Source organism: Leucopleurus acutus (genome assembly GCF_964270905.1).
Source record: "Leucopleurus acutus genome assembly, chromosome: 11".
NCBI lineage: Eukaryota > Metazoa > Chordata > Mammalia > Artiodactyla > Delphinidae > Leucopleurus > Leucopleurus acutus.
The window spans coordinates 37724787-37741392 of record NC_139152.1 but is presented as its reverse complement, the minus strand read 5'-3'; the positions used below and the strand labels follow the sequence as shown (position 1 = coordinate 37741392).

Below are 16606 nucleotides of genomic sequence, written 5' to 3'. Positions count from 1 at the left end.
AATGATAACTAGAAGATATAATGGAAGAGAAAACCAAATTTACAATAGCAAGAAAATTGATAATATACTTAAGAATAAATTTAAGAAATGTCAAAAACCTGTAAAAGGGGCTTCCCTGGTGGCGCAGTGGTTGAGAGTCTGCCTGCCAATGCAGGGGACACGGGTTCGAGCCCTGGTCTGGGAAGATCCCACATGCCACGGAGCAACTGGGCCCGTGAGCCACAACTACTGAGCCTGCGCGTCTGGAGCCTGTGCTCCGCAGCAAGAGAGGCTGCGACAGTGAGAGGCCCGCGCACCACGATGAAGAGTGGCCCCCGCTTGCCACAACTAGAGAAAGCCCTCGCACAGAAACGAAGACCCAACACAGACAAAAATAAATTAATTAATTAATTTTTTTTAAAAAAACCTGTAAAAGGAAAACTTTAGACTCTTGAATGACACAAAAAGATTGAATAGAAGACTCATTTTTCTTGGTGAGGTAAACTCAGTATCATCATGTCCATTCTCCTAAGGTAATTGTTTTTAATTTAATGCAATCCCCACTCAAAAAAAGAAAGAAAGAAAAAGCTTTTTTCTGAAACTAGAACAAATTAATGCTAAAGTTCATATGGAAAAAAAACCATAAACAAATACCCAAGAAAACCTTGTAAAAAAAGAACTATGAGATGGGAATGGCACTATCGAATATTAAAACATGCTATATAAAGCCACAATAATTACAATATAGTGACATACCATTTCTTAACCCACCAGATCGATAAAACTTCAAAAGCTTGACAAACACATGGTAAGGCTACGGGAAACAGGTACCTTCATATACTGCTGATGGGAATGCAAAATAGTTCTCTCCTACTTGGAGAGAATCTGGTGGGAATTGGGCAGAATTTAATCAAATACATATGCCTTTATTATTTGATTATTGCATCAATTCCCACTTTAGTGATTTACTCTGAAGATACATCTCCAAAAATTTGAAAATTGGTTTGCATAAGGCTACTAGATTTGCAGATTATTCATGTGACATTATTTGTTATTGTAAAATACTGGGAAAAGCCTAAGTCATTATGTAGGAGACTGGATGAATAAAGTAGGATATATCCACACAATGGAATACTATGCAGCTGTTAAAAAAAAGGAATTTTATGAACTTACTTAAGAGTGATAGGCAAGATATTGGGCTGGCCAAAAAGTTCCTTTGGGTTTTTCCGTAACATCATATAAAAACCCGCACAAACCAATATATGAAATTTCATTTTGGCCAACCCAATATATTAAATGAAAGAAAGCAAAATAAAAAAATAGTGTGCATTCTTAATGTTAAGATGGGGAACTAAAAATGCATGTATATATCTCCTTATTTTTACAAAACAAAAGAAAAACAAAAAAACAGGAAGGATAACCAGCAACTATTGGTTACCAAAAGAGCATGGGTAGGAATGGGGCAGAAGTGACAGGGAAGAAAAGAGGGTAGAGGGTAAACTCCAAGCATATCTTTGCTTAAATTTTGATTTTAGAATCTTAAGGGTTTTATATATTCATAAATAAAATTAAAGGAATAAATAAAGGGGAAAACACAAAATTGAATACAAATGGAGAAAATGTGAACTTTACTGTTTTAAGTGAATAACAATACCCAGAAAAATAGAATCCAGTCACTGTGAACCTTTTTTAACACAATTATTTACAGATATAAAGTCAGTCTGAACACAAAAAGAAATGCAAACAAATTTGTAACTCTACTTGGCAGGTTTGTTGTTTGTAGTGGTATGGGTATAACAATTCTGAAACTATTCTCTATGTGTTACAAAACTAACAAGATAAGTAAATACACTGGTGTTAGGAATTAGGATTCTCAATGCAGTTAAAGGGAGATACGTGGAATGGAAGAAGGCAAGAGAAAACGTGTGTGGGTTGTAATTAGAGATATCAGTATAGCCTTATGATTTTCAAGATGTGTATATTCATATTTAAAATAAGTAAACTTCCTAGCTCTGTCCTCTGAAAGGGCCCAGAAGAAAAGATAACCTAGTAACAATGGGTACATCTACCACCCAGATTTGGTTTCTATATAGCATTCCACACTAAAAGGAACCAGGACTTCTTGAAGAAATAGCTGATGCTACATCAGGGAAAGCAAAACACAAGTTGACTCTAGAAGATCTTATTTTGTCAGAAGGCAAGAAAGAGCTCAAAAATAATAGTAACTTGATAAAAATACACAGAAGGCAGCTTGAAAGGGCTCCTCCTGGCCAAACGGAAGCAGCAAAATGCATAACTGCAATAGATTTTAATCCATTGTATAATATAAAAATCTAATAAAAAATAAAAATATTTTCCATATCGTAGATTGGAAGATGATAAGAAATAAGACGTAGAAGAAATGATAAAATTAGAAAATAAACATCATACAGCCATCATAATAACTGAATAAGGCAAGAATCATCAATGGATATTAAAACCACTGGGTAAAAGTTTGATGGTGAGCAAGATATTTACAGTCTCAAAGTATGTCTCCACGGGTCCCTTGCTAATTACAAAACAGAAAATGGAAACTTTACAGTGGAGAAACCAGGAGGACACCACCTTAACCAAAGTTAATGTCAGCAATAATGGGACAAAGTGACATCACATACCTCCTGCCAAAAATACTTAACCTAAATCTAATCCTGAAAAAAACCTCAGAAAAATCCAAATTTTATAGCACAGTTGACCCATACTCTTCAAAAATGGTAGTATCACAAAAGACTGAAAAACTACAGATAACTAAATGTGATACAAGATCACAGATTAGGGATGGTTGGGTATGACAGCTATAAGACATCTTTGGGGCAACTGGTAAAATCTGAATAAGATCTGTATATAATACAGATAATATGATTATATTCATGTTAAGTTTTCTGAATTTGATTATTTTACTATTGTTACATAAGAGAATGTTTTTATTCTTAAGTAATATACACTTACATTTAGGAGGAAAGGGCATTATAACTGTAATGACAGCAAATGATTAAACAACAGTAATAATAACAATTATAATAATGTGTATATATGTATATACACCATCACATATAAAAAGGAAAACACAAAACAAATGTGGTAAAATAACAACTGGTCAATATAAATAAAGTGTAAACAAGAATTCACATACAGAAAGCGAAAAAAAGATTTAACAATTCTGGACTTCCCTGGTGGCACAGTGGTTAAGAATCCACCTGTCAATGCAGGGGACACGGGTTCGAGCCCTGGCCCGGGAAGATCCCACATGCCTCGGAGCAACTAAGCCCGTGCGCCACAACTACTGAGCCTGTGCTCTAGAGCCTGTGAGCCACAACTACTGAGCCCACGTGCCGCAACTACTGAAGCCCGCGTGCCTAGAGCCTGTGCTCCGCAACAAGAGAAGCCACAACAATGAGAAGCCCGCGCACCGCAATGAGGAATAGCCTCCGCTCACCGCAACTAGAGAAAACACACACAAAGCAATGAAGACCTAAACGCAGCCAAAACTCAATCAATCAATAAATAAAATTTTAAAAAAAAGATTTAACAATTCTGAAGAAAGAAAACATAGGAAGGAAAAAAAATGATAGGTTTATCATTTCTCTCTCAACCAGATTTTTTACTACTAAATTAATACATCGCAATGTGGGGCTACCTGGCAAAAACTACTCAAAAATTCAGAAGTTTGACTTTTTAATGGTGTAAACTAAAAAGATTATACCAAACCACTTAAGCACTCTTGACCTATTACTTGTGAGTGCACTTGGAGGTACAGCCTGCTTAGGTACTAAATACTGTTTATGAGGTACTAAATGGTCTGATCTGTGCTCAAGTACATTGAAAATTCACTTAACCTATGAACCATTATGGAAAGTGTGATCAACTTGGGCATTATTACTGACACATTTAAATTCAACCCCACCTCTAAACTACAACAGGTTAGGACCCTAACTATGGTCTCTGCTTTGTCTTGTTTTAATGGAAGAATGTTCCTACTGACCTCATATATGTTTATATTAACATTTTATTTATTTAAAATAACCAGTGGGCTAGGAGAGGAGCAAAAACAAATTTCATTTGAAAACACGTCACCATGAAAGATGTGTATATTATAATTATATAATAAACATCATCTTTGTGCACAGAGCAGCTGACCACTGAACAATTTACCAAGTACAACAGTTAAGAACTCAGAAAGAAAGAATTAAAGATACTTGCCATGTATCCCATTAAGATGTATATTCAAATAATACATTCTTGTACAACTTTATTCAAATCCTACTTCATAAAAAGCAATGCTTTGGCTTGGTCCCATTACACAGTAATGAAAAAACTCATTTACTGAAAGAAGCAAAAGATAAACATACTAGGGCATGGAATATACCTGAAGATATTTAACAACTGTGGATAATGGAGGGTTATGTATAAAACAAAGCTTTGTGAAATGTAAAGCAGGTCTATCACCAGGGAAAAGAATGGAAAGGTAAAGGGGAGAAAGTGTGGCTTGAAAATATATAAAATAAACCTTACCAAGTGGCAATTATGGCTGACACTTAAGATTGAAAGTTGGGTAATAACCTACAGCCTTTTTTGTTTTTTGTTAGTAGCCCCTATGCTCCAGAAGAAAAGAGTCTGAGTGGTGTAAAGAAATTCTTTTCTAAGTGTTATTTTTTCTGAGATTAAATAACATCAATTACTTCTGAAATCTGAAATGATAAAAATAAAATCTTACATATGAAAAGTTTGAAACATGAAGATAAAGTGCATTAAACAAAACAAGCTATTGTTAGTATTGTTATTTTTAAAGGAATTTATACATGTTCATTTATAAATGAACATGTATATTTATATTGAATATATTTATATTTATATATTTATATATAAATATATTTATATTTATAAATGAACTCCCCTAAGCAGTACTGAGATAGACCAACAAAATCCTCACAAAGAGAAAAAGTGGTCAGTAAATTCAATAAAATAAAAGGCATTCCATTTGGAAAATATTATAAAGTTTTATTTAAAAACAAAACCTAGATATTAAGAAATTTTATTTTTAATTGATTTTTTAAAATCCAAATTACTATGCAAATAGTTATGATAAGCTCAAATTGGTAGTTCATTTACCCCTTTTTTTCCCCCCTTAAGTGGAGCCCTTGTTATCTTCTCTAGAGCCCAGAAACAAAGTAGGGTGTGTCCACGCTCTGCTTAGAGATGACAGGTGCAGCTTGAGCAGGTGCCCCTAGACCAGATGTCACCTAGAGGTTTTGCTCTGGATGCAGCCCTGGCCAACATGTTGGTGCCAAGTTAAACCAGTTATCTCAGCAACTCAACTGGTTTAATTCCAACACTTAGATCAGCTGTTCTCAAACTTCAGTGTACTTAAGAATCACCTGGGGCACACTTTAAAAAAATACAGTGTTTTAGACCATTAAGTCATAAAACCACTGATCAATCTTAGCACCACTAAAACAGGACAACTAAACATTATATGCCTCATAATATGATGAAAAGCACAGCACTACCTATTAAAGTACACCTAAAATACTAAACTTGAATTTTTTCAATCTTTAAATCTAATAGATTTTAGGAAATAGATACAGGGGATAGAGGAACAAGTTAACTGACACTAGAAGGAAGCAGTCAACCAAATCTAGAATTTAGGGCATTCTAAAGGACAACTGACCCCACCACTTCAATAAATCAGTGGCATGATAGGAAAAGGGAGCTGTTAAGAGACTAATGGGATAAAAGAGCCAAAACAAGAGATTCAGCCTCACCATAAAATTCTCTTGCAGTAAGATGGGGTGGACCTGCAAACACTAACTTAGATATTAATGGAAATATGAATCTATCATTTGGGGACAATAATTCATAATGCAGTATCTATTCCTACATATCACCAAGAGATTCCAGTTCTAGCCATAGATCACTGCAATATACTTAGTCACAAGGGTATATATCTTGTAGAAAAGAATTAACTTTGAATTCACAGCATAATGAATACTCAAAAGGTATCCAAGCACAAGTGATATTTTTAATGTTTGAAACAAAAAATTGTATGTTAGACTCTATTTTAATAACACAATTCTTGGAAAGTGCAATAAAATTCATAGAAAATTTGAACGCTACTGAGAGTGACAATTTGCTGTAAACCATCTCTTTATTCCAGGTCCCCCAAAAGTTTTATATCCTAAGTGAATCCATTAATAACCTTTATGATAGGTAACCAATACTAGTATCAATCACCATATATACACTTTTGTGTACTTTGTGAATAAAAAGAATCAACCTGCCTATTTCCTGAGCTCTACTATGGATAACTGAACTAACCATATTATTTACATTTATTTTAAATTCAAAAGCCAATACTTTTGCTTTTCATAACAATTATGCTTATAATTTCAAACCATAAAATATTTGATGACAATCTTTAATTCTAACATCTCCATTTTTATCTCCAGTAAGTTTGGTCCTTATACCAAGATCTACTTCTAAACAGCTTTCCCTAAAATCAAAATTCATGATTATGACCTATGTTTTTAAAATGGTAGAACTGAAGCAAATACAGATTTTAGCATGACTATCATATTTCAACAACAGTAATTACTATCCTGCAAAACAATGTGACCAATGATTTGGCTACCTTCCTCTTCCTGGCAATGAACACAAGATAATTTTAATGTCCCCTATTCGAACAACTATTTAAGTATTACCAATATAATTCTGCACAGCAATTGATAAAGATAAGCAAATAATAGCACCATAAAAATCATTTAAATCTGTATATATATCTATATAAATATACACAGTTACCTCTCATTTTCCATATTTAAAATTTTTCTTCCTTTACCCTCATTTCTTCTAGCTCAGGGTTTCCCAAACTGTGCTCCACAGAACTTAGTAGATGTTCCGCCAACATTCCCCTGCAATGTACGGCAGTGTTTGGGAACCATCATTTACCATAGGTGGAGGGAGGGAGGTAATAAACAGTGTTTCTCCAAATTGTCTTGAGATCCACAACTCACACTAACAAAATACAGTCTCTACGAAGTCCTTCAATGAAGTAACACAAATTTATTGTTATTACTCAAATTCATTTAGCCTTTTTTCAGGGAAACATATTGACATTTCAGGAAAACAAATGCTTCATACAGCACAAATTGGGAATCTCCACTCTAACTGATCCTGAATACCCAGGAGTGTGGTGACGATGGTGGTGCCAGATGAAAGCAGTAGAAAGAGATCCACCCCCCATGTGTCCTCTACTTCCTAATTCAAACAAACCCTACATTTACTAGCAAACTTGAGGAGGGACTGTACAACTCTGGAAAATGCCCAATAAGCAGCCTTCCCCCAAATAATAATGAAAAAAACTCTAAATACTTCACCTAAAAACATGCAGTATTGAGTACTTACTCACTGACTAATGCACCTAAATTCCAGTGAATTAAAATGTTTGTTTTTCCTTCCTTTTCCAACTTCCAATATCATTTCATTTCAGATTATAAAATATTCACAGACGTGATATACTTCTCTATCAGTCATAGTGGATTTTACACACAACCAACTGAAAATACTAAATCAACAACAGAGAAGAGGTAGGATTATAAGAGTGCTCCTCTTTAGACGCAGACAATTTTAGTTGACAGTTAAGGCAGAAAATTTAAATGCAAAAAAGCATATAAACATTTCTGGGAGTTACAGTTAAGTTCTTAGTTTGTGTCCTCAGTGAAAACTATCCACCCTGGAAAGAGTTAGATTTATTTCTACTTGAGGGCAAATTTAAGCTATTTAAAACATGGTTTCTAAGACACAACACTAACCTAGCTGAGGTCTCATAAGTCTTTCAACTTTTTCTACTTTCCACTCCTCCTTTCAACAAGTTTGCACACCCTCTAAACTGTAACAGAATATGAGAAGATATCAAAATCAGGTTTGTTCAAAATGAAAGGTTACAGTTTACAAAATTAATTTTAAAATGCATATACGAATAATTTATTTAGATACAATTTTTCTTCCAGTCTTCATATTACTTTTATTTTCCTTCCTTAAATAAGGAGAGCAATCTCCATTTATCAATTCTGTTGATACACAAACTCAATGTATTACTTTATTTACTTATTTATTACAATTTTAAAGCATTCTTTCATTTAACCTCAAGTGATTCATAAAAGGCTTTCTCTTAAAAAAAGTGATCTACATGGTAGACACTAACCACCCAGCACACAAGTGTATTCATTCTATTTACCTGATAAATATAAACTTTAATTGGTATAACTTAAGGCAGGGCTTCATCCACCAAGGGGGGAAAAAAATAAATAAATTCACAATGAAACTGAAAATTCACTATAGCAGGTACAATTCTACAATTAAGTTTCTGACTATTCCAAAGGTAGGTACATGTAAAAAAATCATTTTATAAGAAAATCAGTAACATACAGTGTTGTACAACAAATTTTTTTAAGTCCAAGGTATTTCACCTCTTTTTCAAAAATCAAGTTTTATAATGGAAACATCAACTTAACCTTGACTATAGCTGTACTATTGGCATCAGTAAGCTAAAACAAAATTCTTCAACTAAGTATTTGAAATATTTACCTAAATCTTCATACCAAGGCTTCAAATTCTTAACAAAAAGTAAGAGGAGTAAATTGTTCCCAATCTTAGTACCAAAACAAAATGAAAATATAAAATTAACTGAGTAAATATGGAACATACTGGGTATAAACACACTCAGGCATAAATTTAACCATAAGTAATTTCCAATTATATTTTAATTTCTTAAAATCACTTTGACTAACAAAGTGAATTCATAATAGACTGATTAAATATTACTGAACACATATCAAGAATACAACTTTTTTTCCAATTAACAAATGCCCCTAAAGCCATTTAGATACTTTTCCACTTTAACTTCTTCATCTACAAAATGTGGGAAATTATTAACTTATCTTTATATAATTATAAAGATATTCTAATGATGAACATCTGTGGAATATATTGTGATGTACATGCCAAGAATGGAACTAACTGAAAACAAAATACATAGACATAATAGATGAGTAATATCCAAGCTTTAAATATAGTACTTTTACACATTATCAGTAGGCACTTTTATTTTAAAAAATTAACTGTCAATGTTAAAACAAATAATCAATTGCATTTTCAATTTTAGACTTTGAGAAATTTTTGTAGACAATCTACAACTGAATAAGTGTATGTCTGACACAATCAAACTAACTTTTGGCAGACCACTAAACTCAAGTCTCTGTATTTGATGTCTATGTCTGTTACAATGGCCAGCATATTAGTTTGTTCTTCTTTATTTAAATGTCTGCAATATCATGAAAATATATCATAAAATACCGGGCTAACGGCTACCCATCTAACTACAGAGGAATGTCAGCAAATTTTAAACTTCTAAACAAGAACACATGTAATGACAGTCTTACAGTAAGTCAAATGAAACAGCAGTTCATTTTAAAAAAAAAATTAGTCCACCTGTGATTTATAAAACACACTGCATTATCTACTCAGCAGAAACCATGATACTCAATTTGACATATCAAAGAAGGAACTTACAAAGTCACTTGATTACTGTTGGTTACTATGAAGAGGCACTCATGGTTAAGTAACAGAATTACTGTGAAAGTTTGGCATCCTGTCTGCCAGTTAAGATTTTTCAGAGGAAGGTGTAAAACCCATCATAATACATGTCCTCTTACTGTGCAATATTACACCACTATGGAAAAAAATCTTCCAAGGTTGGTAGTACCCAATTTTTGACCAGCATATTTCTTTTGTATTTCTTTACAAGCCATGCAAATCTTCACATGGTTTTATTTTCCAAAACAAATACTTCAACTTTTTTCCTAGTAGCCTAGCTACAACCCTACAAAAACAAACCTGGAGAGTGACATATGGAGGAAAAACAAGTTTAGCTAAGGACATAGTTCAAAATGTAGCTTCTAATAAGAGCATAAAACTCAAACTGACCCGAGAACAATATAGAGTTGTGAACAATCCTGAAACTACATAGTTAAAAACAGTATCATCAAAAAAAAAAAAAAAAAAAACAGTATCATCAATGGATGATAGATCCCAAGATAGAAATCACAACTGGAAAAACAATATTTATGTAACTTATAATAAACTGGGAGTCTAGCCATTTGATTATGCTAAAGCTCTGTTAGTATGAATGTAAACTCTTCAGAAAAACACACATCCCATGAAACATATATATCATACAGTACCTTCTGGATATTAAAATCAATCAATCAATCATCCAATAAATATCAGGCATAACTTAACATGTATTTTAAACGGTCTAAAATCCAAATGGTTCAAACTGATTACCAGAAAACCAGGACATGTATTAACAGTACTCCCCTCAATATTATAAATGAAAATGAGCAAATAAGTATCACCATAAATAAAAAATTTTCTACTTCTCACCACATTACTAAATCAACAATTTTGAAGGTTAATTTTGTTTTACTTTGTTTTTTGCTTCAGTCTTTTATTTTAAAATGCACTCTGACACATGCCATCACACCCTCACAAGAGATAACAACTAACCATATTTAATATTTTCTAGACTTCTGTGTAACTCAGTAACTACTCACAAAGTTCTGCAAACTCTTCAGCTTCAAGCCTGAAGTCAATCTAAGATAGCCAACAGAAAGTACACCTGTGCAATTACTGCATTTCCTATTCCAGAATGCTGAACATAACACAGAATATGTACATCTGGATATTGCATTTGGAGCAATGATAAATGCCAAACTCGAATTATGTAGAAGCCACATTACCTAAAAGGCCATCCTATAACATCATTATTAAAAAGCAATAAATATGAAGAGCATTATTTTAGTTTTAAATAACAAACACCAACCAAAGAGCCTTTATGGATAAGTAAAATAAATATTAAAAATAAAAGATGACCTCATAATAAATTACAATATAAAAATATTCCTAGGAGAAAAACTGAGAAAAAATTAAGGCTAAATCACAAAATATATATCTAAACTGTATCCCATGCCAACTAAATAAGAAATTTACTTTGTCAAATAGTCAAAATAGAAGGGGAAGAATGAAAGAAAATCGAAATCAAAGTATTCTATTTTGTAGTATCCCTAATTTTCCTAAATAGATAAGAATCCTATTAAAGCTTTTTAAGTCATTCAAAAATTCAAAAAAAATATTTATATATTTTTTTATATATATATATATTTATTTTAAAAACAATCCTGGTCACTTAAGGCACCAACATGCTATGCTATGCAGAAATATTCTACTGAAAAGCTACTCAGTGACACGGTTCCACACAGAGGTTTCATTTTTTTAAAAAATCTTAAAGTCAGAATTTTAAAAGGCAAAGGAGTTTCCAAAACAAAGAAAAAAATTTCCCAAGGGATACAAAGTTTCATTAACTATCTTAACTCTTACTAAGCATCACCCTTCTGCCCCTCTGTGGATATCAGACAATCAATAACAATGTCACCAAAGAATGTTTACCAAGATGGGGGTGGGGTGTCACCTGTAATGATTCTGTATGAAAAATGTAAACAATCCTAAAATAGGTGAGGAAAACTTTCACCTTATTATAATCTCACTTTACGGATAATGTTTCTCAGACTGAAATTAACAGAAGTTTAGACTGGTGTGCAAGGTTTGTTTCTTGTTTGGGGATTTTTTTTTCTTTTTGCTAAAACAAATCTCCCCATAAGTCCCTTATTCCCAAACACTGTTGGAAGAGTCACTACTACTCACCGCAAGTAATACTGTTTTAAAGCAAAGGCAGCGTTAGAACAACTTCTGGGAAAGTTGAACTCTTCAACAATTTCTCCCCACTGATTCTTCTCAGAAACCTGTTAAAAACACAGCCACACTTGTCTGAACGTGCACAATTCAAGAAAACTCTAACCTAACTCTGAAATAAATACCCATTCTACAGAGATCTGCAGATACCTCAGGCATCAGTGGGTGATTCGGCTCGATCCGTAAGAGTAACTAAGCAAGGGCTGCTTGAATCACCGTGTTTTCACCAGAGAGCCCAGTATTTAAGAGCACTTGTTTTGTTTGGGGGGCGGGGGGGGTTGGTGGGTTTGTTTTGTTTTTGAAGCCCGGACAATAACCAATCGCAAGTCCCTCTGTCGCCCCCTTTTAAATCTCAACGCGGTCCGTTTACACTAAAAAAAAAAAAAAAAAGTTCAAAAGGATCAATACTGTTCCGGAGAGCGACGTCCGCAGGTTCTGGGGGGGTCGGGGCCGGGGCCGATTCCGATCCCTCTCCCAGATCTATCCATCTCCATAGGCCCTTCTTTGAGGCCTACAGCTTCTGCCTAGCCTTGAAGCCTAAGATGGCTATTTGGAGACAGGTCCTGGTTTCTTTTGTTAGCTGTATAAACCGAGAGCGAAGGGGCCGAGGCTGTGCCCCCGGCTGCCGGGATCATTTCGCAGCCGATTATCGATGTTAAACCTGCCCGCGCTAATTTTGAGTTGCACGAAAACTGCTCTCAGAGTCTGTGTGTCTCTGTGTCTCCGCCTGTGCTAGAGCGGCAGCGGCGGCAGAGCTGACTCGCGAGCGAGCGGGCGGGCGCGGGCGCGGGGCGGGCGCGGGGCTCGGGCGGGCGCCCCGCACGCCCGCACTCCCCGCCGCGGCGCTCAGACCCCGCCGGGCCGGCCGGGCACCGGGCAGGGCGCGAGCCGGCGCCGGGCCGCCCGCCCGCCGAGCCCCGCGCCCGCCGCGCGCACGCGAGCCACCAGGCCAAAAACAGCCCCGCCGCCGTCCGCCTCCGTGCCACCGGCTGGGAGCGAAAAGAACGCCTCTGGCCCCCGCGGGCCACCCCCCGGGCCCCGAGCGCCCACTCCGGGGTCAAAGGAGACTTTTTGGAGGAGACCAGTGAGAGGGAAATACAAATTAAAACTTCCACTCACCTTCGCAAATCCGCCTAAAGTAGTGACTCTGGTGTAGAGACCGTGAAGATCCAGCTCCTTCCCACCCACCGCAGGGATTTTTTTAAAAGGCGACCTGCGGGAGAGAGAAAGCCCCGCACTTGTCAGCCGGGACCCCGCGGCGGCCCGGGCGGGAGAGCCCCGTTCGCCCCGGCTCGCCCCGGCGCTGCCCCCCCGGTTCTGCTCTCACCCTCTGCTGTGGTGGAACTGCCGCAGCTCGTCCAGGAAAGCGAGTCCCTTTCTCCGCTCGTCCGGAGGCGCCTTCCCCGTCGAGTTTGCCATTATTTTTTCGAAGGAGGTTTTTAAAAAACCCAGATCGGTGTTTTAAAAGCGCCCCCCGCTCCCTGCGCTTCCTACCAGAGCCCGGAGCCCATTCCTCGGCCGGCGGCGGCGGGGCTCAGTCATGGGCCGGCGGTGGCGGCGGCGGCGGCGGCGGCGGCGGCGGCGGCGGCGCAGGGAGGGAGGGAGGGAGGGGGAGGAGGAGGAGGAGGAGGGGAAGGAGGGAGCAGGAGGCCAAGGGGAGAGGAGGGAAGGAGGGAGGGGAATTTCTAAAAAAGTTTAAAGAAATCGGAGCGAAACTAGAGGGGCAGGCGACTGCCGGATCCGCGCGAAGCCGCGGGGCGAGCGCGGCCCCCACCCCTTCCTTCCCTCCCTCCCGCGGCCCGGCTCTCGCCCGCCTCTCAGCGCCGCCGGCCCAGGCGGCTCGGCCCGGGGACGCGATTCAACATGGTGCTGCTGCCGGGGGCGCGCGAGCGGGCGAGGGGAAAGGCGAGCCGACGGTGAGGGGCCGGGGCGGCCGGAGGCCCTAGAGTTTCGGCGGCGGCGGCGGCGGCGGCGGCGGCGGCGGCGGCGGCGGGGCTGGGGCAGGCGGGGCTGGGGGTGGGGAGGGGGAGGTCTGTGTGGTGGTTTGTGGAAAGCGGGGTGACAGCGTGTATTCCGGCCGCAGCTCCGCGGGGCCCTCGCACACATTCACGCGCGGCCTCGCGGCCGGGGCGTCCCCGGGCAGAAGGCACCGGCGGCAGCAGAGCCGCTGCGCGCCGGCCGCCCGCTTCCCTCCCCGCCAGCCTCCCTCTCTGCCGCCTCCGGCGCCGCCGCCACGGCCGGGCAGCCAGCGCCGCACAGCGACCCCCGAGGGCCGGCCGCGGCACTGCGCCGGGCTCCACACCGCCCCGGCAGCTCCTCGCGGGGAACAATAGACTCGGCTCGCCGGGCTTAGGGTTCATCTGCAATGTGCCGCACATTTCACACGCACACAAAGCCGGCGGAAAGGGGGGAGGCGCGGGGAAACGGCCACTACCGGTTGTTCCAGGGTTAGGGGTGGAGGCGATGTTCGCGTCCCCGGCCCGGCTGTTGGAAGGGTCGCCTCGGAATCCCCGCCCGCCCGACAGAACCGGTGTGGCGCTCGGGAGGGAAAGGAATCCCAGAGGGGCAGCTCCTCACGCTACGCATCATTCACTGATCGGAATAAAGTCAATCTGTCACCTTTTTTTTTTTCTTTTAAGGTCTAAAAGAATCGGCTTTTCTGAGCCTTGTGCTAGTATTTGGGGGCCTGGTTAGCACATTTTCCATGAATTATCCACGAACTAACTTTAGCAAACTATAAATTAAATACAATGTGAACTGCCTGTCCTAGTTCTGTGGAAATAGAGTCATGCTCTTAATTCATCTTGACTTTGGTTGGTTTCACTTCTCAGACAAGATTATTATGTTGAGTTATGCAAACAGTAATTAAACTGGTTGGGAAGCAATCTTTTGAACTTTGACGATAATAATTAACGTTTATATTTTTATATTAAGTTATCTTAAAGATAGTGCGCTTAAAACAAATATTGAATAAAACCTTATGTTTTTGCTTTCTCCCGTGTCTTAAATGCGATATTTTTGAAGCTTAAAATAGGCTGTTTAAATGGGAGACGCAACATCTCAACAAATATTACCACAAGTTTGCATCTACAAGAGGTGCTGCAGTCAGCCCTTTGCTACAAATGTTAATTAAGCTTCACGAGATGTGAAACGTATCATTATTCCCATTTCCGCGATGGCCACTACGGGCAAAGTCACCAACACCCAAGGTCACAGGCTAGTAAAGGTCTGGCTGGGTTATTTCAGGTAGTGATTCCATTTATTTGGTGGTGAAAAGAATTATGTAATACAGTCCGGCATGCTTCCGGTGCTCACTCTAGGAAACGGATTTCTTTCCCAAGTAAAGTTTGTCTCTTAAATGCTGTCGGAATAAGGCTGTGGCTAGGAAGTTCCTGACACCCGAGGGCCACTAAGTGTCTCGGAAGCCTGTGAGGGGCGGAGACCCAGCCGGGGGAGTGGAGGAGCGAGGCCGGGGCCGGAGGCGAGGGGGGGCGGGGCAGGAGGGAGACCAGTTCATCTGTCCCTTCCCCCACCGGTCCTCCTAGGGGTGGTGGAGATGTGGGCCGCAGAGCCGCGAGGCCCGAGCTGTGCGGATTCCCTAAACGCCGCACTTGCGCACAGCCCCTTACGTAACTGTCAGCGCCGGGGATTCCCTAGAGGGGGTCATTCTATTCAACCATTACACACACCCCGAGCTCCTGCCTCCGCGCCGCAGCCGCCGCCGCCACCGCCTCACAAAATGGCGGCGCCCATACCGGAGACAGCGGCCACCTCCTCCGCCCCATTTTGTGGGAGGCGAGAGATCTGTCAACATGGAATGCCTCCGCTGAGGATGCGTCCGAGTTTGGAAATCCTGCTTAAGGGATGGAGCCGAGGGGATCTCCTTCGACGGAAAATGTCAGCGACTTGTAGCACCTCCACGCTTTTTCCCTTTTTCCATTTTCCCGAAGGATGCGCCCGAAACTGCCGGGGGACTTCTAACTAAGGAGAGAAGGGAAAACTGCGGCTGACTGCTCCGGGGACTTGCCGCGGCGCCTTGGTGGCTTTGGTTGCTCTTCCACGTTCCCGGCAGCTGACAGCGATCTCCCAGAGGGTCGCCTGGGCCGCCCGGCCCGCTCCGAGGGAAAGGGGACCGGGCGACGTGAAGCGGCGGCGGTGGCTTCCGCCGCGTCACTTATGCAGCGAGACTTTTCGGTAGTTTTTAAATGCCAGAGTCCACAGCCCCGCCGGGACCCCTCGCCTGAGTCGTAGGCATCGGGCGCCCCGGACGCCCCTGCTCCGGGGCCTCGCGGTCGGCCTGAGCCGGGTGCCCGGTTTCCCGGAGCGGGCGGTCCTCGCGGTTGCCCGCAGCCCGGGCGCGCCGGGTGGTCGCCGTCGGGACCCGGGCCCTGGATGGTGCTACTGGGGCAGGAGTGGGAACGAAGGCACGTACACTGAAATTTAAGTCGTCCGAGTCGGGACCTAGGGTTGTATATTTTAACCATGTCTCAGGTTAAACGTTAGAATGCCTTTTCTAGTATCCAGCTCTGCAGTGGGCAAATCTGGTTGCCTTATTTCTCGTTCGAAGGGCAGAATGGAGGGATGACATTTTATATTTTTGTTTTTCAAGGGGAGGTTGCCACTTCTGAGCCACTGACTGCTTGTTGTCAATGTATGTTCATGTGTATACACACATGTGTATACAATAATGTGTTTTGCTTTGCAGTACAGATAGAAAAGGCTAAAGACCTGGAGTGTGATTCTAACGTTTTAATGCCTTTTTTATTAACATTTAAAATGTGATGTG

General features: G+C 40.5%; 1 protein-coding gene across 1 annotated transcript in view; it reads right to left on the bottom strand.

Moving 5' to 3' along the window:
- Positions 1–13606, bottom strand: part of ARID2 (AT-rich interaction domain 2) — a 170349-nt gene extending 156743 nt beyond the window's left edge. The window contains exons 1-3 of the mRNA XM_082850788.1: positions 13148–13606; positions 12940–13033; positions 11773–11870 (exon numbers count right to left, since the gene is read on the bottom strand). Of these exons, the coding sequence (XP_082706914.1) occupies positions 11773–11870; positions 12940–13033; positions 13148–13239 (284 nt within the window). The 5' untranslated portion in view covers positions 13240–13606. The remainder of the gene's footprint in view (positions 1–11772; positions 11871–12939; positions 13034–13147) is intronic.
- Positions 13607–16606: the final 3000 nt, after the last annotated feature.